The following is a 25265-nucleotide window of genomic DNA, read 5'->3' as shown; positions in this document are numbered from 1 at the left end:
GCTAAGAGGCCAACCCTGCAGAGGCGTATCTATCAACCAGAGGACAACGGTTTACATGTGATGAACCCTTACATTTCTCTTTTCTTTTTATTGATGGAAAGAAAAGAAGCCTGGGGAATGTATGTGGGAAGAAGGGCCTTCTTCATGCTGAAGCTCTCATTTCTCTGTGGTTAGATCTGTTACCTGGCAGTTGAAATCTCTCATGCAAAAAAAGAAAGTGTCAAAAGAGATTTTGGAATTAAGGCAACACTGTCTCTTGGTAACAAGCCAAATGACAAAACCACGTAGTACTAAGAATTTTTTATGAGGTTCTTTTAACAACCCACTGAGAGATTTAATACTAAATATTAACATAAAGTAGATATTAAAAATAACACAAGCCTTGGGGCACCTGGGTGGCTCAGCCTCTTGATTCGGCTCAGGTCATGATCTCAGGGTTGTGAGAGAGATCCCCGCATAGGGCTCTGTGCTCGGCGGGGATTCTGCTTGAGATTCTCTCTCTCCCTCTGCTCCCCACCCCCAAATAAATAAATCTTTAAAAAAATAATAATAATACGAGCCTTAAGAGAAAAAAAAATGGCCACCAATAAAGGTAAAGCAAGTTTTTGAAAGCTTTGGAAACATCGACCTTGCTTTGCACAAGACAAACCTTCTCTCCTAATGATATGGCTGTCCTGGTATATGGCAGATGCAAACATCATGCAGAAGGAAAAGTAGGGATTAAAGGAAGACAGCTGCTAGAGAACAATCCACCAGCTGTAGATATTGTTACAGTGGAAATCCACTGTAGGCACTCTGGCCTCAGCTGAGGACCAAGATATGTGATCCCAGAAGGAAATCTGCAAAGTACTAAGAATGAAGCCTCCAGTCACAACCTCATGCCCAACCAGTCCTTTGGCCTGTGTGAGAACACCGGTCAAGGACAGCCTGGGGGAGAACTGACAGCCTGAGCGATGGGGGGATGGGGGCGCAACGCCTCTTTCATGACTCATCCTAGCTCACAGGTATAACTTCTGGTTGCTATTTCCCCCTCTGCCCCAGTTCTTCCCCAAGGCAGAATCCTCTGCTAAACAAACCGCAGCCATGAGTGCGAGCTCGGACGCTGAGATGGCGGTTTTTGGCGAAGCTGCTCCCTTCCTCCGAAAATCAGAAAAGGAACGGATTGAGGCCCAAAACAAGCCCTTCGATGCTAAAACATCGGTCTTTGTCGCGGAGCCCAAGGCCTCCTATGTGAAGAGCACCATACAGAGCAAGGAAGGAGGGAAAGTAACAGTGAAGACAGAAGGTGGAGCAGTAAGTAAACACACAGGGAGAAAGCATTCCCAGTCGTCTTTCTCGGTCTCCTCATCAAGGTGAAGCTCTTCTTGCTGGGAAGCTCTAAGTTTCCTGCCATTCCAGACACTCTTCTGGTCCTTTATGGATGCCCGATTTGGATGGCAAAGGAGGTTCCAGCAGTCACCTCGGGTTCCCCCTTCCTGGCTACCCATAGGACTTCAACACACTAGAGTCAGCTGCCACCATATCCCTCAACTCCCCACTTCCCACTCTAAACCCCCAAACTTGGGGGAAACAGAAGGCAGCTTCTCCTGTCAGGAAACTACTGTTATTTGCTTAGCTAAATAATGTATTAGCATCCCCATTACTTCCCCCCAGATTGAAGTTTCTTGTAATGAATGGCCAAGAAAAACAAAGATATAAACTGATAAATAAACCTGGGACAGGGGAATGTGGGAAGAAAAAAAAAATCTTTAAAAAAAGGTAGTATCCTAGTTCATCACAGGAGATGGATTTTCTTAGCATCAGACTCTGAAACAAATATAATTCCATGCCTTTATTTAAAGAATACTAAATAAATGAAAAGTGTCAGTAATTATAGTTTTATAAGCAAACCAAACAGACAAACCAACCTTACGTCCCATAATTAATACAATGTGGTCTCTCACTTTACTTGCCAGACTCTAACTGTCAGGGAGGACCAAGTCTTCCCCATGAACCCTCCGAAATACGACAAGATCGAGGACATGGCCATGATGACCCATCTGCACGAGCCCGGAGTGCTGTACAACCTCAAAGAGCGTTACGCAGCCTGGATGATCTACGTGAGCGCCCTTCAGCATCTCCCTACTCCATCTATCTCTCTGAGTCAGGACAAGATCCACATGTTGCATTTTCTGGTTTTCTCAGACCTACTCGGGCCTCTTCTGCGTCACCGTGAACCCCTACAAGTGGCTGCCGGTGTACAACGCAGAGGTGGTGGCCGCCTACCGAGGCAAGAAGCGCCAGGAGGCCCCGCCCCACATCTTCTCCATCTCCGACAACGCCTACCAGTTCATGCTGACGGGTGAGTGAATGACGCACCTGTTTCTGTGCAGAAATGCAGAAACAGAACCTTTAACAAACAGGCTGTCTGGGCCCTGATTGTAATAATACACTGCAGCTACATGGGGCTTCACTGTGTTCGAGGAACTTCCAGAGCTACAGTATCACATACCCCATTTTAGAGAGAGGAAAGAGAACTGGCTGAGCTCACTGACCTGCCCAAGCTAACCCAGCCAGTAAGCGGAAGTCAGGCAGAAACAATCAGCCGGCCTCTGTAAACACGTCTGCCGCTTTCCCGTAGGTTTTCATTTCTGATTTCAACAGAAGAACAGTTCAAATCAATTATTTTAAAAATAAGCACATCCACGGCAATCAAGGAAAATAGTGACCAGCTACAGCTGGAAAGCTTTGTGAATTCTCATCTTAATTGTTAAAGGACACAGCCAATAGTGCCAGCCTTTGGGACAGAACAGGTGGAAAGAGCGAGCTACCACTTTCTTCTCGATGATTCTGAAGCATTTTCCTATTAGACTGGAAGAAAATAAAAATACCTCTTCCTCTGAAAATATTTTTGAAATCAAAGTCTGTTTTTCCTGTCTTATCAAAGCATAAACAAACAGCTTTGATATGCATTACAGGCCCAAGTGCAGCATTAAAACCTTTTATCTTCACACGCCAAATGTACTGCCTTTGGAAATACTCTAAATTCCAGAGTTTCCTGTTGTTCCATAGGGTTTTGGAAACTGAGAGGCTTTTGTTCTTTTTTGCTTTTTGTTTGTTTTGCAGCACTTGTTTTTTAAGTTGTCTGTTAAAGGAGAAGAAAGAAAAGAAACAAATAAAATAGGAATCTCCCATTACAAATTGGCCAGCAATTCCACAAGGATTTCATGCCAGTAAACTGTCCTTTGGTCGTCAGCAGAAGCTAGCTACCTTCCAGAAATGATCCAAAGCCTGGCTCATTTTGGAGGGTTTAATACTCAGCAGCTGCACTTACTCTGCCATGCACACCACCAACCCCTACACCAAGGTCTCCACTCCCCAAGCTTTGGGGCTGCTCCAAATTCAAGATCACTTAAGGCTCCCAAGTGTGATTTGCATATAAAACCATGCTGAACTGTGGCATCTGACCTGGTTCATGTTGTTTTTGCTTTGCCAAAAGAGACTAGAACTTTGTTTTCTTATCAGTGCTCCCATGAGATGTGATACGATCTCTCATAATTTTTCTGCTATTGGAAAAAAAATCAATTTGTGTATGTTCTAAAATCTATATCTACTGCTCTGAGTAGAACTCTGAAGTCCTCCAAAGTCTATATCCACATCAAAATAACATCCAGATTTGTATCTATTTCTCTGATTTTTAGATTTGAGAATTCACTCAAATAGAATTGGAGATTTGACATATCAGAAAATTGGTATGAATCCAAAATATCTGTCATACAACTAGTGATAATGTCTGTTTTTATTATTTAGAAATGTATATAAAATTTAAAGGAACATAAGACTAAATGAACACATTTACAATTTCAGATCTCTTCCCTATTTAGTGTTACCAGCACTCAAATTAGTCATATCAAGAACTGGGAGGAAGCCAGGTAGCGGAAAAATATATAAAGTAGAAGTCAGAAGACCCGAATATCTTTGACCTTAACAAGCTATGTAATTATTACTCCAAAAGTCACTGATTCCTCTCTGAGCCTCAGCTTCTTCATCTGTTTGTTAAATCAAAGAGCAGGCCTCGTTAACTTCTAAGATCCCTCGTGACTTCAAAATTCTATAATTCTTACTGAAGTATTGGTAGATGACATTATAGGTTGCCTGGGATTTTCTTTAAAATAATCCAGGGAGAATGAGACGGGAGTATAGAGGATATAAAATTGGCCAAGTGATAATAATTGTCGAAGCTGCATGATGGGGACATGGGGAGCTCTCTATGTTATTGTCTCTACTTGGTATGCGTTTGAAATTTATCATCACAAAGTCTTTAAAAATTTATAAGATACAAAAGGAAACAGATGAAAGCTTACCTCTCATCATCACAAATTTTACTCCAAGAACCAAGTGCTCTTTGGGGACTAACCACAAAACCAAAATCATAGGTGACATCTTCAAAATGTTAAAAGAACAAGCTGTGTTTGATCTAAACTGACTCAATATTCTTTACATTGAATGTTCTTTTCCTTTTTTAACTGATGGTCCTGATTTCTCTTTCACAGATCGTGAGAACCAGTCCATCCTGATCACGTACGTTATTCTTCCCTTCTCTGGTTTTGATGGTCTTAGATACAGACAACGTGAGCTGAAGTAGTTCTCATTTCTTCTCTGGTCTGTTTGACAGCGGAGAATCTGGTGCGGGGAAGACCGTGAACACCAAGCGTGTCATCCAGTACTTTGCGACAATTGCAGTCACTGGGGAGAAGAAGAAGGAGGAAGCTACTTCTGGCAAAATGCGGGTGGGTCTGGGGTCCGACTTAAGACTCTCAGGGCTCTCAGGAAGTCTGGAGCCCCAGAGGTGAGGACCGCTCTTGCCTTTGCAGGGGACCCTTGAAGATCAAATCATCAGCGCCAACCCGCTCCTAGAGGCCTTTGGCAACGCCAAGACCGTGAGGAATGACAACTCCTCTCGCTTTGTAAGTCTCCTGGTCACAGAGGGGTCTTTGCAGCCCTTTAACATACCAGAGAAAGCATGTCTGAACTGTCGTTTCAATTGCATCCTTCTGTGTGCTTCAGCTTTTTAATACTAAATAGTCTTTCTCTTTCCAAGGGTAAATTCATTAGAATCCACTTTGGTACTACAGGGAAACTGGCTTCTGCAGATATTGAAACATGTGAGTAACAGACCACCAAAAATCAAGAGAGACGAGTGATTTCATGGCAGGATATTCAGGAACACTTGGTATGTGCTGAGCCTGCTGCCAGTGTTGCCCAAGAGCTAATGCCAGACTTATCCATAAATCCACTGGGTGTGCTCCGTCAATCTCAATGTAGACTGATGGTTCTGGAGCACATTCTGAAATTCCTGCCACAGAAGCAACTCTGATATTTTTTCCAGGGCAAACACTAGGGCTACTTCTGGGTTCCTATGAGTTACTTATAGGTTTATAGTACTTCTCTGTGATTTGCTCTTCATCTGAGCTTTAGCAGGTGTTTCTAAGTAACCGCTCACCACGAAGTCTCAGGTGATATAAGGAAGGAGGAGATATTACAGACTGATTATAATCCGGAGGTCATGGGTCCCCATATTAAAAATTTATTTTTACTAGAGCAGATAGGCTTCAGCCTCTACTCGTAGATGGTAAGAAACTTGGGCAGTTGCCATATGTATTTGGAATTCTTATAGGCAGCACCAAGAGGATGAATCATCAGGTAGAAATCTTAATGGAGTCTAATGTAATGCTCCCAGTTTTAGCAAAGACACTGAGGTTCATTTAATATTTCAGCAGCATCAGCGAGCAGGGGTGTCTCAGTCGGTTGAGCGTCTAACTGTTGATTTGGGCTCAGGTCATGATCTCAGGGTCGTAAGATCAAGCCCTGCAACAGGCTCTGCACTGAATGTGGAACCTGCTTAAGATTCTCTCACTCTGCCCCTCCCCCCACCTCACCCCTTTCCCTCCCTCTCACTCTCCCCCCTCTAAAAAAAAAATATATATATATATATATATGTATATATATTTTTTAGGAACATTGATTCTTTTTCTAATTTAATATCCATTTCTATTTCCAGATCTTCTAGAAAAGTCTAGGGTTACTTTCCAGCTGAAGGCAGAAAGAAGCTACCATATTTTTTATCAGATCACTTCCAATAAGAAGCCAGATCTGATTGGTAAGGAAGAACTTAAATTCACGGATGAACATTAATATTTTTATTAACAATTTCTAACGTAAAATATATACCCTGAATTCTATGTCCCCAGAAATGCTCCTGATCACCACCAATCCATATGACTATGCCTTCGTCAGTCAAGGGGAGATCACCGTCCCCAGCATTGATGACCAAGAAGAGCTGATGGCCACAGATGTAAGTCACACACACACACACACACACACACACACACAGAGTAAAAAAAAAATCCATTATGTGGGGGCGCCTGGGTGGCACAGCGGTTAAGCATCTGCCTTCGGCTCAGGGCGTGATCCCAGCGTTCTGGGATCGAGCCCCACATCAGGCTCCTCCGCTATGAGCCTGCCTCTTCCTCTCCCACTCCCCCTGCTTGTGTTCCCTCTCTCGCTGGCTATCTCTATCCCTGTCGAATAAATAAATAAAATCTTTTAAAAAAAAAAATCCATTATGTGCAGGAACAGCCCACTGTAAGTGCAGTTACCTTAGCATACAGTATAAATTCTCCAAAATAAGTTAGTCTCTTCTGCTCTAGCTTTTGTCCTGTCATTTCTCCTGGCAGAGTGCCATTGACATCCTGGGCTTCACTCCTGAAGAGAAAGTCTCCATCTACAAGCTCACAGGGGCCGTGATGCATTATGGGAACATGAAGTTCAAGCAGAAGCAGCGGGAGGAGCAGGCCGAGCCAGATGGCACCGAAGGTACCAGATGAACCTCCTTCTGGGTCTGAATAAAGAATATGGCAGGAAAAAAAAGTCTATTCTAAACTCACATCTCCATTATAGCTGAACTACTGAAGGGCATATACATATTTACACACACTGCACCCTCTCCTCACCCCCTTTCCTCCCTCATGTGTCCATATCTCCATCATTTCTAAACAGTCCAAGTAAGTTAAGATGAACCGTAATAGGTGCTTATAAAGACATATCTAAAAAGCACAACCGGGGCCAGATCATGAGAGAGAGAAAGAGATGGCACAGTGCTCCAGCTCTGCCATGGCAATGGTGGCTATGTACATGAGACAACTTGGCCTATTAGCGTACTTCAGCACTAGCAAGGTAAACTAGTGGCTGTGGAGACAGGATCTGCCCAACACAGAGCTGGGGGCAAAGGATGTCCCTAGACATCTGTGCACATCCCTAGACATCTGTGCACATGTGTGCGTTGTCTATATATAAGCCCGGAGGCACTCTAGGCAGTCAGATAAAAAAAGAACTGAGAAAGAAAAATCATGTATTCTGTGTGTAGAATATAAAGGACCTACCAAGGAAGCTAAAGATGTCTGCTCCTTGAAGCCTTTCCTGACCCGCGCCCCCCCGCCCAAGATCTGACACATTCTCTCCCTCCTCTAAACTTTTCAGCAGTTACTGTGGTACCTGACCTGTGGCATTTACGTTATGGTCCTTGCTAGAATTTCAGAAAGACTCCGTAGGGGGCTCACAGTGAAATTTAATACCCACATTTTCAGATAATGAAACTGAACAAGTGGGTTTAAATTGGGAGGGCAAAACTGAAATAAGGATCCAAATATTGGGACTTTTATCTCTCCCTAACAGCAAATATTAAGATGTATTTATCTTTTCCCTCCAACCACACCTAATGCGTCTGCCTTAAGAGCAGGCACTATGGCCTTTGCCTTACATCATGTTGCCACAAACACTGGACATCTGTTAATTGTTGATGAATTTCTCAAAAGCTACTTGCAATAAATCCCCAAAGACCAGTATAACTATTTATTAGCAAGTAGGTGCTCTGATGTACACGGGAACCTCATCTGACCTTCTACAGAATTACTAAAAGCTTTTTATTTAAATAATAAAGAAAATGGATTGGAGAAAAATAGAAAATTAGGTTAAAGGGGATATCCACCATTAAACATTTCTTGAATTGTGTCTCTGCAGTTGCTGACAAGGCGGCCTATCTCCAGAACCTGAACTCTGCTGACCTGCTCAAAGCCCTCTGCTACCCCAGGGTCAAGGTCGGCAACGAGTACGTCACCAAAGGCCAGACGGTGCAGCAGGTGAGTGCACAACCTCAGTGAATGACCCCCATCCCAGGCCTTCAGAGCATGTCTTTAGTAGCACCAACAATCACTACTCTGTCCACGAAGGTGTACAACGCGGTGGGCGCTCTGGCCAAGGCCGTCTACGAGAAGATGTTTCTGTGGATGGTCGCCCGCATCAACCAGCAGCTGGACACCAAGCAGCCCAGACAGTACTTCATCGGGGTCTTGGACATCGCCGGCTTTGAGATCTTTGATGTGAGTTGTCATCATTTTAACAAAAAGTGAGAGAAAAACAATGTGGGCTCTGATATCCGAGGCACCCCTGTCCATGTACGGGGCCCTCCTCCAACACGGCAGCTGGAACAGGAGTCACCCCCACAGACCAAGGCAGTAACAGAAATGTAATGACACCCATAACTGGCATCTGTGGAGGAGTCAGGGTATTTCTGGCACTCCACGAAGCACTTCAAAATGTTACCTCATTTAATCTCCAAAACAACCCATGAAAGGGTAATGAATATTACTACCAATTACATGTGGAGAAACAGAGATTTAAGAAAATGAAACCCCTTCCTAAAAATCCCACAGCCATTTAAGGCAAAGCCAGGACAAGAACCGAGATGTGCAGACAGGGCATCTCCCATGGAGGAGAAAGCACACAGTCTCTCCTGTTCCAGGTTCATCTGACACGTACTATTTCAGCTCTGGGGTATCAGCTGCATTATGTGTAAAATGTGGGTGTAAATTATTACAAAGACTCTTTCAGATCATCAATTACGACACAATATCAGGTCCCTACTTTCACAGACCTGGCAAAGGGAATCTGCCAGATGTTTGATATGAAGAGGAGAAAAACATGCCTATTATTCCGCTTTGTACATCAACTAAAAGGTCTTAGGGTAAGCTTTCCTTATCAGGTAACAGCCAAGAATGAAAATGTAAAATTTATCCTGATTTGGAGAGTGGAGTGGTAAAAGAAGTAAAGCTTTCCAATAAATTACTTTCACCCTCGAACTCAAACCATAACTCATAGGACCGCGGTTGTACTTTTCATATGCTTTTGCTATGCAATCTTACACCTAGGGAGAAGTAGATCCCACCAGAAATCTTGCTGTATAATTGACACCTGTGCCTTTAAATAATCCCCAGAATTCATGATAAAAGCTCATGTCAAAAAAAAAAAATGATTGTTTTTTTTCCTTGGGACTTCTGAAAGAACAAGTAGTTTGAATTTTATTTCATTACTGTATTCCATATTTTTTTAATAAAAGAATTTTTCAGTAATGAATTTTACTGCTAAAAAATCCATTTCATGTTGAAAATTTTGTTTCATTTAGTTCAACAGCTTCGAGCAGCTGTGCATCAACTTCACCAACGAGAAGCTGCAACAGTTCTTCAACCACCACATGTTCGTGCTGGAGCAGGAGGAGTACAAGAAGGAGGGCATCGAGTGGACGTTCATCGACTTCGGGATGGACCTGGCCGCCTGCATCGAGCTCATCGAGAAGGTCTGTTAGGCCTTCTTATTTGTTTTGTTAAGTAGCCTCCATGGGAGCTTGGGGCCTGAACTTAACAATCCTGAGATCAAAACCTGAGCTGAGATCGAGTCGGGCACTTACCCGACTGAGCCATCCCGGCACCCTGGTCTGTCTGACTTCTAAAGAAAGGTGGGCTGCGAGGATAACCTTCCCAAGTGTCTGAAGCAATTCTAGTAAGTATCACAGTGATCTTAGACAGACGGATATTAGAACAAACAGAATTACTGTTTAGAACTAACTTCCTCCTTTCAACTTTTACATAAGAAGTATCAGAGTGTTTAGTTTCATTCTGTTCTAACCAGTTTTGTTCTAATAGCAACTCAAAGCTGATTTTAAAGCAGCACTGAAAACTCCATTAGGACGATCTGCTCCACCAGCAGAACTACCTCACTAGTTCTGAATCTATCTCCATTATGATCCAAGACATCGGCAACATAAATAAGTCTTTTTTCTAGATAAAAATTAGTACACACATAACCCAGATAGGGCCTCTATGAAAGATAATCTGTTTGGAAGTCAAGAAGTCTAATTGTTTACACTTTTCCATAATCCAACTTTAAGGAGATTGAATTAAAAAGGTTTGGATTATTTATACTACTAAACTACTGCATATAAAGTAGACATTACTCTAAGTAAGTCCTTTTCATAACAAAATAAAACACTGACAGTAGATTAATTCATTAAATAGGCAAAAAGTGTGGTAATACAGAACATTTTAACAAACTGCGCACGTATGCTATGTTGACTGACATCTGGAGTTTGTATTCCACTATTCTTCTAACTGAAAGTGTTGCTATGGATTGAAGATGACAAGAAATGGTGGGAAAGTCACTCCAGTGATAACAAAAGGATTTCTTTGTGAGCTATGACCCTGGTTTATTTTATATATATATATATTTGGCAATTCTGATAATTCAATCAGATACAGCCACCATGTCTGCATCTTTTGGGAAAGATGGGTTGACACTAACGTCCACCTTTCTAAATTCAGCCACTGGGCATCTTCTCCATCCTGGAAGAGGAGTGCATGTTCCCCAAGGCCACAGACACCTCCTTCAAGAACAAGCTGTATGACCAGCATCTGGGCAAGTCGGCCAACTTCCAGAAGCCCAAGGTGGTCAAAGGCAAGGCCGAGGCTCACTTCTCTCTGATCCACTACGCCGGCACCGTGGACTACAACATTGGTGGCTGGCTGGACAAGAACAAGGACCCCCTGAATGACACTGTGGTTGGGCTGTACCAGAAGTCCGCGATGAAGACTCTGGCAAGTCTCTTTTCAACCTACGCTAGTGCTGAAGCAGGTACTTTCTGTGCCCTCGATCTAAATCAAGCCCATTCCCAATAAATGTTCATATAACATTCCAGGCTCTAGATTCTGCTCTAACTGATGGGTTTTGGGGTTTTTTTTCTACTTCAGACAGTGGCGCAAAGAAAGGTGCTAAGAAGAAGGGTTCTTCGTTTCAGACTGTGTCAGCCCTTTTCAGGGTAAAGTACAAATTTCACCCAACAACTCTATTCTGTTTCCCTGAATTATCATAACTATAGGGCTTAGGATAAACTAGGAGGGAATGGAATGTTCAAATACTCACTCTTATCATGATAGAGCCAATGTAACACTTCTTCTACAGGGTCAGATGCTCTCCCCGTTATTCCGCATTACGATCATCTGACATTACGACCATCTGATGTGTTCAGGAATGCCAGAACAGCCTTAGAAGCTTTCTCATTATGTAATCAGGCTGGTTTTTAAAGAAGCATACCTGAACTTCAAAGCTGTCCCTGAGGAAAGCTGTTATCTTTATTCCACTAATGTTGCCCTTTGAGCATGCTCCTGAGATCCTCTCTGACAATGAACCAGAGACACACTCTTTAGCACATCCTTCCCTCAATACACATCTTTCTCTGAGGTGGATTTAACTTTTTGGAATGGCTGAACCATCTAAAGCCAAGCCTAGTGATTTAGATGGATGATTAAGCTAGAAAACATCTCTTAAGTTTAAAATAACAAATAATTTTACTACATATAACGTGACTTTGTTAGGCAGCTTAACAACTGACTCTTCCAAAGGGAAGTGTGTGAAACATCTGGACTCGTGGCTGCTTTGTCAGAATCTGAATGGCTAAGTCTCATTCCTTTTAAAACTAAAGGATATAACCCATGACTGAAACAGGAAAACTGGCCTGTTCTTTTTCTTTCTCGCTACCAATTTGCATTATCTCACCAAGTACACTCTTGCTTCATCAACTTAACCTTGTATATGTCTTCGAGATTAGAAGCCCACAGTACTTATTTTGTTTCCTAATAGTTAACTGAGATATGAAAAAAAAAAAAAAAAAAGCAACTCTGCCTTCTCAAAGACTATACCTAAGAAATACTGAGAAATATTTACATGTGAGTTTTCTATAGTTGAGTAAAACAACATCACCGGTCATAAACAACTACTCTATTTCTGGAATAACGCCCCCCAGATGCTTCGGGCTGTGGATCATTCCCTGGCCCCCAAGATCCACCCACACAAGATTATATAGTCGTGTGATTTTAGACTCTTCAAAAAAAAAAAAAAAGTACAAACAAGAAGTCACAGGTTCCAAGGATAATAATAAGCTCAAGGAAGGAACGGGAAAGGTGGGTTACTGGGAACCTAGGTTCCCAGTGTAAATTACAACTGTGAAGATTACTAGCACTGAGACAGATGGAAGAGGCCTTAGAGGTAATCTCAACTCTTTCCAGATTAAGGCCCAGAGAGATGAATGGGATTTTAGAGTCGAGCAGCTCATCAGCGGCAGAATGAGACCACAGTCTTCTGTCTTCTGATTCCCAGTGGAGAACAATTCCTGAGCATCAAGGCCACAGGATTTACAGTTTGTTTATAGAACAGATCCTAGGTGTTATAAATGAATACCTTGGAGAGTTGCATTTCTTCCAAGAACTTTGGCCTTGTGCTTATTTGGCAGGCTAGAACGCTGGAGACCTTAAAAATACAGAGCAATTGAAGCCTTGGATGCTGGTACCTAACAGTTAAGGGAGTGCCTAGGTTCACTCCAAATAACTACAAAAAAAGCAATCTGAGATACAACTTTCTCATCAAGTCCCTTCTGTCTGGTTTTCCAGGAGAATTTGAATAAGCTAATGACCAACCTGAGGAGCACTCACCCCCACTTTGTACGGTGCATCATCCCCAATGAAACCAAGACTCCAGGTAAGACCCATCTGATACCCAAACAACTCCAGGCTGTTTGCTTGAGACCATGAAGTAAGGCATGCGTATTCTGCCTTTTAGGGGCCATGGAGCATGAACTTGTCCTGCACCAGCTGCGGTGTAACGGGGTGCTGGAGGGGATCCGCATCTGCAGGAAGGGGTTCCCAAGCAGGATCCTTTATGGGGATTTTAAACAAAGGCCAGTCTCTCTTTGTTGTATTTCGCTGAATGTTGTGAACATTTTATCATCTTAATTGTTGTCCTCTGTTCGTTGTATTTCATGTGCCCTGCTTAGTCAATACTGTAAAATTAAGAAGTCAAATAATACTGTCTGGTGGTAGTAAAACAGGATAACAGTTCGAAGAGGTGGTATTTCTTACAAACAGGAAAGGACACGTGCATTAGACTACAGAAAAATCACCCTGTTTTACTATCTGAACTTAAAGGACAGCTGGATTTTCTAATTTTACTTTTTCTCTCAGATTTTTGGGGTCATTTGGTTTCCCCATATAATACCTCCCTAATCATTCTTTTCTTTGTTTGACTGAACAGATACAAAGTTCTGAATGCAAGTGCTATTCCAGAAGGACAGTTCATTGACAGCAAGAAGGCCTCTGAGAAACTTCTTGCCTCTATTGATATTGATCACACCCAGTATAAATTTGGACATACCAAGGTATAACTGTCATTTATTCCTACCTGATCCATCCCTTCTGCCACTTCTGTGTCTCCTGTACCACGGGGAAGACTAGGGATTCTCCTTCTCTCCAGGTTTTCTTCAAAGCTGGCCTTCTGGGTCTCCTGGAAGAAATGAGAGATGAAAAGTTGGCCCAGATTATAACAAGAACTCAAGCCGTCTGCAGGGGATTCCTAATGAGGGTCGAATATCAGAAGATGTTGCAAAGGAGGTAACAACAGTGCAGATTATACGAATTATAAGGTCCCTTTGGGACTATCACTCGGCCTTTCTCATTTATTAACTTTCATTTTGTGGCTAATACATGCTTCTCGTGTGGTTCAGAATTCACTCCTACAACACAACCGCCTTTGCTTAACCCCTCACACTTGGAATCCCTCCAATTTCTCCCTATCCATCCACCTCGCACAGAGCTGCCAGAATAATCTGCAATAAGCACAGTTTTCATCATGCCGTGCCTCAGTCTGTGGCTCCCCCTGGCCTCCCATGACAAATCCGTGTTGCCCTGCGTAGCTGTCAAGGCTCTCTGTATTCCCCCAGAACATCTGTCATTCCCAACCACGCAGCCTTTTCCAGCGAGCCTAAACAATTTGCTTATCTTCTGTTTTCATGTTTGCCCTAGCCTTTCCCCCCTCATCCTAATTTACCTATTTATCCATTCAGAACTTGCACTTCTCCTCTCTCCGGTGAGCCTCTTCCAGCTCTATCTACTCAGCACGGCTGCACTCCCTGCTCCCCCCACACACTCTTTGCATTCATTTTGCTGCTCTGTGCTTATTTGGATTTGCACTGTAAGTGCTCCCAAGTCCTTCCATGTGTCTGTATTATGGCTTGTGTCAGGTGTTTGCCTTCTCAGAGTCATGGTTCTTGTAATTTGGACCCATACAGAAACAGAATTTACATTTTATTAAGCTTGAAAAGGCATACAGCAAACCTTGCTAGTCTAGTGCTACGGTTTGCAGAAGGGGCATCTTTTATTACTATTTAAAAATTGTACTTAAAAAACAAATTTGGGTGCTCAATGTATGATAAATCACCTGCAGATATGAACAATCTAATTAAGCAAATAAGAATGAGGCATTTCAAAGAATTTGAGGAAAGCCAGTACATTATCTGAAAAAGCTAACAAAAGTTTACGAGTGGATAATTCACTGGTAATCAAAATAAGAGGAAAGGCTTTAAGAAAGACGTGCTAAATCCTAAATTCCTCAAGTGGGGCAACTCAGAAAGCACCCAATGTCATCTCACAGCTCACTCTGTAGGTCAACGGCCCAGCAGCACAACCAAATCACAAACGCCACGTCCGCTCCCAAATCACTAATACTGTAATATCTCAAGTGATCTTAAATTGGTATGTGTTTCTCACAGGTGCCAAGTATTCCCGCTCTAAGGTCTACTCTTTTGCTAGCGTGGTAAGGCTCTCGAGAACTCCACATGAGCAGTATACATTAGCAAACTGGTTACACTGAGCACTACTATGAGTGTGTCTACATCTGTATGAAGCCCGCATTTAACATACACAAAATCTGCTATATCATTTACACCCGGGGGACTATCACCTAGGGGAACTTGTGTGTAAAATAAATTACTGACAACAATAACACTGCCCCTAATGAATCAATCTACACTGGTATTTTTATGTCATTTCAGAGAAGCCGTTTTCTGCATCCAGTACAACATCCGCGCGTTCATGAACGTCAAGCACTGGCCCTGGATGAAACTCTTCTTCAGAATCAAGCCACTCCTCAAGAGTGCGGAGACCGAGAAGGAGATGGCCACCATGAAGAAAGAGTTTCAGAAGACCAAAGATGAGCTCGCCAAGTCAGAAGCGAAAAGGAAGGAACTGGAGGAAAAAATGGTCACTCTCTTAAAAGAGAAAAATGACCTGCAGCTCCAGGTTCAATCCGTGAGTATTCTGTATTCTGAATGCAACATGTTACTGAAGCGTTTCTGGAAGGCGTACATACTTCGGATTTACAAATAGCCTTGTCTTGAAAAAGAAAAAGCTCAAATTACTTTTTTTAGTATTTCACTTATCTTTCAGTAGTCCTATGAGGAAGATATGCACAATGACTTCCGAATTACAAGTGGAAAAGGGAGGACTGAAGAACATATTGAATAATATCACAAATCTAGCAGCCATGAAGGAAGCAGTTTAAAGGCGAGGCCCCAGACTGCAGTCACATCTTACCCGTTTGCCTTGCATGCTTCATCCCAGCCTTACAAGGATCGTCCTATTCCCTGAACACAAGTCTAAGATTGTATTGAAATTAAAGACCATTATATTCTTTTTTAATCCAATTAGCCAACATATAGTATCTCATTAGTCTGAGGTAGAGTTCAGGGCTTCACCAGTTGCATATAACACCCAGTGCTCATCACATCATGTGTCCTCTTTAATGCCCGTCACCCAGTTACCCCATCCCTCCCCCCCTCCCCTCCAGCAACCCTGTTTTTTTCCTATAGTTAAGAATCTCTCATGGTTTGTCCCCCTCTCTGATTTCTTCCCATTCAGTTTTCCCTCCCTTCCTTTTGATCCTCTGCACTGTTTTTTATATTCCACATATGAGCAAAACCATATAATAACTGTCTTTCTCTGACGGACTTATTTCACTCAGCATAATACCCTCCGGTTCCATCCACATAGATGTAAATGGTAAAATTTCATTCTTTCTGATGGCTGAGTAATATTCCACTACATATATACCACATCTTCTTTATCCATTCATCTGTCAAATGGACATCTCAGCTCTTTCTACAGTTTGGCTATTGTGGACATTGCTGCTATAAACACTGGGATGCAGGTGCCCCTTATTCTTATTTCTCTCCATCCCTAACCCCGGAGATTTAGCTCAATAAATCTGTTTGCAGTTATGTGAACTGAACAATCAGAGTGTAAGGTAGACCCAAGTTCCTGCTGTGATTCTTCCTTTGACAGACATCCCAAGTTCATAAGGCTTCTGTTTACTAGCTCAGGAAGAAATCGTAATCAGGGTGGGAGATAGTCTGGACCAGGGCTCTGGCCAAGCATAACCTCCCATCTCCATGGTCCAAAAGCCCACCAGTGTCGTGAAGAAACCTGTGAAAAGGATAGTTTTCCTAAAATCTTTAAACTATTTTCAACTTGCCCTTCTGATACCTTCACTAACGTGTAGGTTACATTTTCCCAAAAACAGGACCAAGAGCCGCTTCAGTCTAGCGTCTCTTCACGGTTCTTATCATCAGTCAGTGAGTAAACATTTACTTAATACGTCACTATTAAAAACAAAAGCAAAGGAACCCTGGGAAGTCCCCTATTATCATCCATTTAAGCATTTAAAAAACATAAGCTACGAACAAAACAAACATTGAGTGAGAAGTTAAAGAAATTCCCCAAGCCAGAGTAATCTAATAAGGCTAAGCTGATTTTTGAGTTCTTCAGTCACTCATAAAAACTGTATGGAGCTATGTAATGCCTCAAAATTACACATTTTTATATATTCTAAAATTCATGTTGAGACTAACAGGTGATCCTTAAAACGCAAATGAAAACTGTGGACACTTACAGCACTGTTGTGGACTATCAGGAAGGTTGTGAGCATATAACAAATGGCGCATGGAAATGTATTCACAGGCATAAAACTATTTAAGTTCTTTTTCTTTTCCTTTTTAAATTCAGTCTAACAACTAGTTGCTTAAGGTGAACAGGGAATGATCAAAACCAAATCTAACCAATCTAAGTCAAAATCTTTGGGGACGCCTGGGTGGCTCAGTCGGTTAAGCGTCTGCCTTTGGCTCAGGTCATGATCTCAGGGTCCTGGGATTGAGACCCGTGTCGGGCTCCCTGCTCGGTGGGGAGCCTGCTTCTCCCTCTGCCTGCCACTCCCCCTGCTTGTGCGCTCTCACTCTCTCTCTGACAAACAAATAAATAAAATCTTAAAAAAAAAATCTTTGACTATCACAGCTGAAATGTTCCCTAGCAATCATTTATCCCCCTCCCCAACTACATATGAGAAAACTGAGGATAAAGGCATAAAGTAATTTGCCTACATTCATCCATATGGAGACAAAACTGAGACAAGACCTCAGGCTTCCGATGGCCTATCACTCTTCTAGACATTACTTTGTAGTCAATTGCTTCAATCCAATCATTTTTCAGATTAATTTGCTTCTAAGTCTATAGTCTCGCTTTTAATTAGCTCCATTTCTCCAGGCCATGTAATAATGTTCAATTAAGTTTAATTTATATTCATACTGAAAAAGTCACCAGAAGTCAGCAAACACTACTATTTTGTGCAAAGAACAAGTTCAAAATCGTAACAAGCTCTCTAAAGACCTTAACGAATCTCTCCACAGGAGGCTGACGCTTTGGCTGATGCAGAGGAAAGGTGTGAGCAACTGATTAAAAACAAAATCCAGCTGGAGGCCAAGATCAAGGAAGTGACTGAGAGAGCAGAGGATGAGGAGGAGATCAACGCCGAGCTGACAGCCAAGAAGAGAAAACTAGAGGATGAGTGTTCAGAGCTCAAGAAAGACATTGACGACCTTGAGCTGACCCTGGCCAAGGTTGAAAAGGAGAAGCATGCCACAGAGAACAAGGTATGAATCCTATTCTGTTCTACCATACAGAGGTTCTGCCACCCTACTAAGATGCTTTAGAGCAGATACCATTTCTCCTTCTAATTTTTCAAGGTGAAAAACCTCACGGAAGAGATGGCAGGCCTGGACGAAACCATCGCAAAGCTGACCAAGGAGAAGAAGGCCCTCCAAGAGGCCCACCAGCAGACCCTGGATGACCTGCAGGCAGAAGAGGACAAAGTCAACACCCTGACCAAAGCTAAAATCAAGCTAGAGCAGCAAGTGGATGATGTGTGTTTTTTATATCCATTTGAAGGATTTTTTTTAAATACACTTTCAATGTTTAACATATTTTCCTTTCTCATTAGCTTGAAGGGTCTCTAGAGCAAGAAAAGAAACTTCGAATGGATCTAGAAAGAGCAAAGAGGAAACTAGAGGGTGACCTAAAACTGGCCCAGGAATCCACGATGGATGTAGAAAATGACAAGCAGCAACTTGATGAGAAACTCAAAAAGTAGGAACTCCAGAAAAAAATTCCATGTGATATCATCTTTCAGTTCATGAGTACTAATATGTCCTGTTCTTCTGTCTACAGGAAAGAATTGGAAATCAGCAATCTGCTAAGCAAAATTGAAGACGAGCAGGCAGTAGAAATTCAACTACAAAAGAAGATCAAAGAGCTGCAGGTGAACCATCTCATGTTCATTTTTTTTCTGTACCCCAAAAACCCTGAGATTGAGATGAGTTTATGTTAACGTTGATGTGTCCCTCCTAGGCCCGCATCGAGGAGCTGGAGGAGGAAATCGAGGCAGAGCGGGCCTCCCGGGCCAAAGCAGAGAAGCAGAGCTCTGACCTCTCCAGGGAACTGGAGGAGATCAGCGAGCGCCTGGAGGAAGCCGGCGGGGCCACTTCCGCCCAGATTGAGATGAACAAGAAGCGCGAGGCCGAGTTCCAGAAAATGCGCAGAGACCTGGAGGAGGCCACCCTGCAGCACGAAGCCATGGCGGCCACCCTGAGGAAGAAGCACGCAGACAGTGTGGCCGAGCTCGGGGAGCAGATCGACAACCTGCAGAGGGTCAAGCAGAAGCTGGAGAAGGAGAAGAGCGAGCTGAAGATGGAGATCGATGACCTCGCCAGTAACGCAGAGGCCATTTCCAAAGCCAAGGTACCCAATACCATCTCTAAATGATGGTAACTAAGAACCTGATGGAACATTCATTGTTCTGTCAGTAAACATTGTCTGCTGGCAGTTTATAGCACTAATCTAATATTCCCTATTCTAATATATTCCATTCTACTTCATTTTTGTTAGTGCTTGCTTATGACCTATTAAGACTATTTCAAAGCTCACTTTAAGCAACTGTCAGTATCATTAGAAAAAATGACGGGCTCCAACAATGGCCACTTCAGGGACATTCCACACTTACCATGCTTGAATCTTAGCCAGTCCCATTAAGTTGGTGCCATAACTTTCTACACACGCTTGAATTTATTCACTCTAAAAATACTTGAAGACTCAAGTTTTAACTTTTTTTACTGCATTCAGTGTCTCATCTTTCACTGCCACATGTCCTGTAGGGGAACCTTGAAAAGATGTGTCGCACTCTAGAAGATCAGGTGAGTGAACTTAAGACCAAGGAAGAGGAGCAGCAGCGGCTGATCAACGACCTTACGGCTCAGAGAGCGCGTCTGCAGACAGAAGCAGGTAAGGATCTTTCCCTGGGCCCTGAAACTACATGCTGGATAAAAGGGATTCCAGAGGTTCTGGAGAAACAGGAATACTCCCTCCCATTTTAGAGGGAAATAAACTGGTGGAATCTGCTGAGCAGGTCAGAAAGAATGCAAAGCAAGCATCAGCAGAATAGTTTACTTGCTACACTTCCATGGCATTTCTGCTTTTTACCTCCTGTTCTAATCAGTTCTATACTCATATTTAGAAACAGATAAAATATATATTTGATATATATGTATATAAATATATTGGTATACATACATTTGAAAGCTTAAGCTTATTTTTATGCCATTAACCAATTCATTTACTCTTAGGTGAATATTCCCAACAATTAGATGAGAAAGATGCTTTAGTCTCTCAGCTTTCAAGAAGCAAACAAGCATCTACACAGCAGATCGAGGAGCTGAAACGTCAGCTAGAAGAAGAAACTAAAGTGAGTTTTACCAAAGATCTTCTTGGCTGAGCAAATCTAAGCATGTTCAGTTAGGTTCTACTCTGGATATGTAAATTATGTATCACTGAATAAATGAATTTAAGTCACTGAACTAGTCTTTCCACAGGCCAAGAACGCCCTGGCCCACGCCCTGCAGTCCTCCCGCCACGACTGTGACCTGTTGCGGGAACAGTATGAGGAGGAGCAGGAGGGCAAGGCCGAGCTGCAGAGGGCGCTGTCCAAGGCCAACAGTGAGGTGGCCCAGTGGAGGACCAAATACGAGACGGACGCCATCCAGCGCACAGAGGAGCTAGAGGAGGCCAAGTACGTGCTGTGAACCCTGGGGGAGGAAAAGGACATGGTTTCCTAGCTGCACAACTCAGCAACACCCAGAAACACTATGATGATGATGTTGATGGTGGTAACATAACAGTGATAGCAGACACTAATTATACTGAACGCACACTATGTGTCAAGTACTATATATACACATTAGCTCATTTAGTTTTCGTAGCAACAACCATGTTTTATCCCTCTGTTACAGATGAGGAAACAGGCTGTGAGAGGCTAACCAACTAACCCAAGGGCACATGATTAATAAACAGTACAGCTAGGATTAGAACCAGATCTTCTGATTCCAGAGCCCACCTTCTTAAGTACTGCAGTAGGAAGACAGAGCTCTTTAAACTCATGCTGGAGGCCACCAAATTGTATATAATGTCTAGGGTTGGTCTAAACAAAATAAAGCCTTAGTCTGTGTATAGACCAAAGAGGCCCTTCAAGTAGATCTTCCTGGGCTTCAGGGCAAAAGGCTTTTCTGTACCATAAGGATGTAGAGTTGGCACACAATGGGGAATGAAGAATGTAGGCGATTCAGAAGGAAAAAAGAAAACCTGCCTTCCTTAAACTGTCCTGATTTATCCATCAATTTCTTTCTCTAGTGAGAACTCCCAAATATATATTAAAAGAAACTATTTTTCTCTAGGGAAAAAATACATAAAATGAAATGGGAAGTCTGAGAAAGCAAATGAATATGATCAGCACGTTTTTGCCCAATAAAATACCTAGTTAGCCTCAAATCCTTTTTGGAATGAGATGAGATATATAAATCAATCAATAAAACTGTCCTGAATAATCATTTTCTGCAACCAGACTCAATCAGAAGTCCTGAAAACTCTGAATTACTTACGTAGTAAGACACATACAATGAAGCACTAAGAGCAGCCTATAAGAACTGAATCCAGGTACTCACGATTTTGGACCTTTCCATACAAGACCGATGGAGAAAGCAGTTCTGGCTGCCACAGTCTGGATAACCATATGTTATCTGCCATTATAGAAACAGGACTGTCAAAGGACGTTATTGCTTGCCCCTGTTCCAGACCACTCTCCTTAACTGCCTGGCTAACGTTTCAGGAAGAAGCTGGCCCAGCGTCTGCAAGAAGCTGAAGAGCACATAGAAGCCGTGAACGCCAAATGTGCTTCTCTAGAAAAGACAAAGCAGCGGCTCCAGAATGAAGTGGAGGATCTCATGCTGGATGTGGAGAGAACCAACGCGGCCTGCGCTGCCCTGGACAAGAAGCAGAGAAACTTCGACAAGGTGGCCCAACCTGCTTCAACTTTGTCAATGTTTACTTGGTCTCCCTTTTTCCTTGCAGCGGCTGACAATTCGCTGCTTTTCAGGTCCTGGCGGAGTGGAAACAGAAGTATGAGGAAACTCAGGCTGAACTTGAGGCCTCCCAGAAGGAGGCCCGTGCTCTCAGCACTGAGCTGTTCAAGGTCAAGAATGCCTACGAGGAATCCCTGGATCAAGTGGAAACCCTAAGGCGAGAGAACAAGAACTTGCAGCGTGAGTGCTCTTGAACTTCCATACCTCCAAGAGCCCTGGGAAGACCCTTCCATGTTGCATGAGACCAACCACTCCTCCCTTGTCTGTTCACCCACAGAGGAGATTTCTGACCTCACCGAACAGATTGCTGAGGGAGGGAAGCAAATCCATGAATTGGAGAAAATAAAGAAGCAAGTGGAACAAGAGAAATGTGACATTCAGGCTGCCTTAGAGGAAGCAGAGGTACATATTATGTTGCGCGGGAAAATCAAAGACATGGGTGAAAACTTGTCTGTGGATTGTATACGAACTTGTGGATGAACTTGTATAGCCTTTATGAAGGACAATTTGGCAACAGTTATCAAAAGCCTTAAAAATGTAATACTATGACCCATCAATTGTATAAGAATCTACCTCAAGAAAATTATCTTAAATGGAGGTAAATCTTTAAGCACAAAGATATCCAATCCAAGGACAAGATAAAGTTAACTATGGAACATTCATATGATGCAGTTATATACAACCATTAAATATAATTAATATGGGGAAATATTTACGGTACACAATAATTTTAAAGGAAAGACACGTGACTATACACTATAATTTCATCATGCAAAAGTATATATAAATAGGAAAAAAAGACTAGGAAAATGTACATTAAAATGGTCATCTTTGGGTAGGGGGCACAATAGGAGGTTTTTCTTTGTTTTTATATATTGCCCTATGTTCTACAGTGAACATATATTTTGTAATCAGAAAAATATTATTAAATTGAGAATTTCTACAAACACAGAAACATTTTAATGTATAAAACAGATTGAGAGTTCGTGTTTACTACATGAGTTTAACTATAAGTTCTGTTAGTACTCACATGAATAATACATAGCACTTCATACTTTATAAAGCACCTTTATCACAGAGCTGCCCTAGATAATCTATGACGGAATAAACAAACAAAAACGATTACCTAGCAGGCTTCTGTAACTGTTGTATTGAATTCTGTAAAATCAGAAAACTGATGTTAGTAAGAGTTTGGCTCACAAGGGAATACACTCCAAATACTCAAGTTATTTTCCATTACTAATTGATCGCTGTTTTGTTAAGGCATCTCTTGAACATGAAGAGGGAAAGATCCTGCGCATCCAGCTGGAGTTGAACCAAGTCAAGTCTGAAGTCGACAGGAAACTTGCTGAGAAGGATGAAGAAATTGATCAGCTAAAGAGAAACCACATCAGGGTCGTGGAGTCGATGCAGAGTACCCTGGATGCTGAGATCAGGAGCAGGAATGATGCCATCAGAGTCAAGAAGAAGATGGAGGGAGACCTCAATGAGATGGAAATCCAGCTGAACCACGCCAACCGCCAGGCTGCAGAGGCCCTGAGGAACTACAGGAACACCCAAGGCATCTTGAAGGTAGACAGGTCCACATAAACAGCTAAGTCAGGGAAGTGACCCGTGCTCCATTCAGCAAAACATCTTTGTGCTAAACAACCCAGTTTTCTTTTAACAAATTATACAGCTCACAGTATGGAGACAGCTAAATTAAATATGCACAGAATATATTTTTACAGAAATGCTATACGAAAGAACAAACAGAAGCCCAGAGATAAGCTTTGATATGAGAGAAAGTACAAGACTTTGGTACCAATAAGCCTGAGGCTGAGTCTCAGCTGTGTTACTTACTTACTGGTTGCCTGATTTTAGGCAAATGATTTAACCTCTCAGAAACTCTGCTGCTGCTTCTACCAAATAAGAATGAAATTACCCACTTCGTAGGGTTCCTGTGAGAACCAAATGAGATAACAGATGTCAAGTACTAGGGAGAGCATATGGAAAATGCTCTATAAGTGACAGACATTAGTTACTCGCACATGAAAAAATAACCAGCTAATGGCATAAATAGAATGAGACTCTGTCTCCTGATCATTCTTGCTCACCTAAGCTGGTGACATCACCATTTCCACACTCATTCAAATGACAGGCCTGTCACTTCCTGCTCCTGGCGCCAGTACATTCTTCCAGTTCTCCTCCTGGGATGTTCACATCCTCTTCAGAGTGTCTAAGGATTTTTTTTTTTTTAAACAGGACACCCAGCTCCACCTGGATGACGCCCTCCGCGGCCAGGAGGACCTGAAGGAGCAGCTGGCCATGGTGGAGCGCAGAGCCAACCTGCTGCAGGCCGAGATCGAGGAGCTGCGGGCCACTCTGGAGCAGACGGAGAGGAGCAGGAAAATCGCAGAACAGGAGCTCCTGGATGCCAGTGAGCGCGTCCAGCTCCTGCACACCCAGGTAAGACCTCCACATCAGACAAATGCTGGAGTATTGTTAAGTGATGGATCAGAATGATAGTATGGAAATACTCCATTTTTATAAATACATGTATTAAAAAAAAAAGGATGGGGGGATATGCTCTAAAATATTAACTGCAGTTATCTTGGAATGATGGGATTGGAGGCAATTTTTTGGTGTCTGTTCCTATATATCTTTTTTAAGGTTTTCTACCCAAAAAAGGAGAGAGTTTTATTTAAAAATAAGGTTCGACTCATTAGATTTTGAAAACCATGATGTAGAATAAACTTGAATAAATATGATTTGTTAACACCAGAATCCAAAACTGTGCCACATAGTGTTTCTCTTCAGGAGTCCTTCTGCATTTAGCATTGTGTTTACTGCCTGTGCCTCATGCAGGATATTGCTGATCTGCCTGGACATTAAATGCAGGAGCACCAGGGAGTCATTTTAACAAGCAAAAGTACTTACCTCCAAACGTTTCCAAATACTCGTTGAGGCAGTGTTGATTCCCTTTGAGAAGCACTGGGTTAAAATTTTAATAAAATGTTTTCCTAAGATTAATTCACTATTCCCCCAGGCAGCAAACCATGAAAGTTAACAGAGAATAGATCCTTTCTAACTGAAACCTCACAATGCCAGGCACTCACAAAAAGAATCAATTATTTTCTATTATTTCCTATTTTCTTTTACTTCTTTTAAGGATAGAACACTAGTAATGTCTGATTGAAATATAATTGAAAGAGCAATTAATTAACATAGGCATTCTTAAATCTTGAAAGTCCTTATGCATAAATTAGATAGACACTGGGACGGGGGGGGGGGGGGG

General features: G+C 42.3%; 1 protein-coding gene across 4 annotated transcripts in view; it reads left to right on the top strand.

The window, feature by feature from the left end:
- Positions 1 to 1028: 1028 nt before the first annotated feature.
- MYH8 (myosin heavy chain 8) overlaps positions 1029 to 25265 on the top strand; it is a 27053-nt gene continuing 2816 nt past the window's right edge. Inside the window, exons 1-34 of one of the 4 annotated variants that reach the window (XM_040630039.1) lie at positions 1029 to 1293; positions 1956 to 2099; positions 2185 to 2341; positions 4533 to 4560; positions 4655 to 4769; positions 4854 to 4946; positions 5081 to 5144; positions 6041 to 6139; positions 6231 to 6334; positions 6717 to 6855; positions 8059 to 8177; positions 8268 to 8417; positions 9500 to 9670; positions 10692 to 11001; positions 11073 to 11091; positions 11122 to 11185; positions 12813 to 12900; positions 12982 to 13099; positions 13453 to 13576; positions 13672 to 13808; positions 15248 to 15503; positions 17933 to 18175; positions 18269 to 18445; positions 18523 to 18668; positions 18750 to 18840; positions 18930 to 19319; positions 19733 to 19859; positions 20201 to 20319; positions 20447 to 20643; positions 21736 to 21919; positions 22003 to 22168; positions 22266 to 22390; positions 23252 to 23560; positions 24233 to 24436. In XM_040630039.1, coding sequence (XP_040485973.1) covers positions 1084 to 1293; positions 1956 to 2099; positions 2185 to 2341; positions 4533 to 4560; positions 4655 to 4769; positions 4854 to 4946; positions 5081 to 5144; positions 6041 to 6139; positions 6231 to 6334; positions 6717 to 6855; positions 8059 to 8177; positions 8268 to 8417; positions 9500 to 9670; positions 10692 to 11001; positions 11073 to 11091; positions 11122 to 11185; positions 12813 to 12900; positions 12982 to 13099; positions 13453 to 13576; positions 13672 to 13808; positions 15248 to 15503; positions 17933 to 18175; positions 18269 to 18445; positions 18523 to 18668; positions 18750 to 18840; positions 18930 to 19319; positions 19733 to 19859; positions 20201 to 20319; positions 20447 to 20643; positions 21736 to 21919; positions 22003 to 22168; positions 22266 to 22390; positions 23252 to 23560; positions 24233 to 24436 — 5187 coding nt within the window. In that variant the 5' untranslated portion in view covers positions 1029 to 1083. The other 3 variants (XM_008688015.2, XM_008688016.2, XM_008688014.2) reach the window with 3 other exon arrangements.

The sequence above is a fragment of the Ursus maritimus genome, unplaced genomic scaffold (assembly GCF_017311325.1).
Source record: "Ursus maritimus isolate PB19 unplaced genomic scaffold, ASM1731132v1 scaffold_14, whole genome shotgun sequence".
NCBI classification, from domain to species: Eukaryota; Metazoa; Chordata; class Mammalia; order Carnivora; family Ursidae; genus Ursus; species Ursus maritimus.
This window is presented reverse-complemented; position numbering and strand designations above follow the sequence as displayed.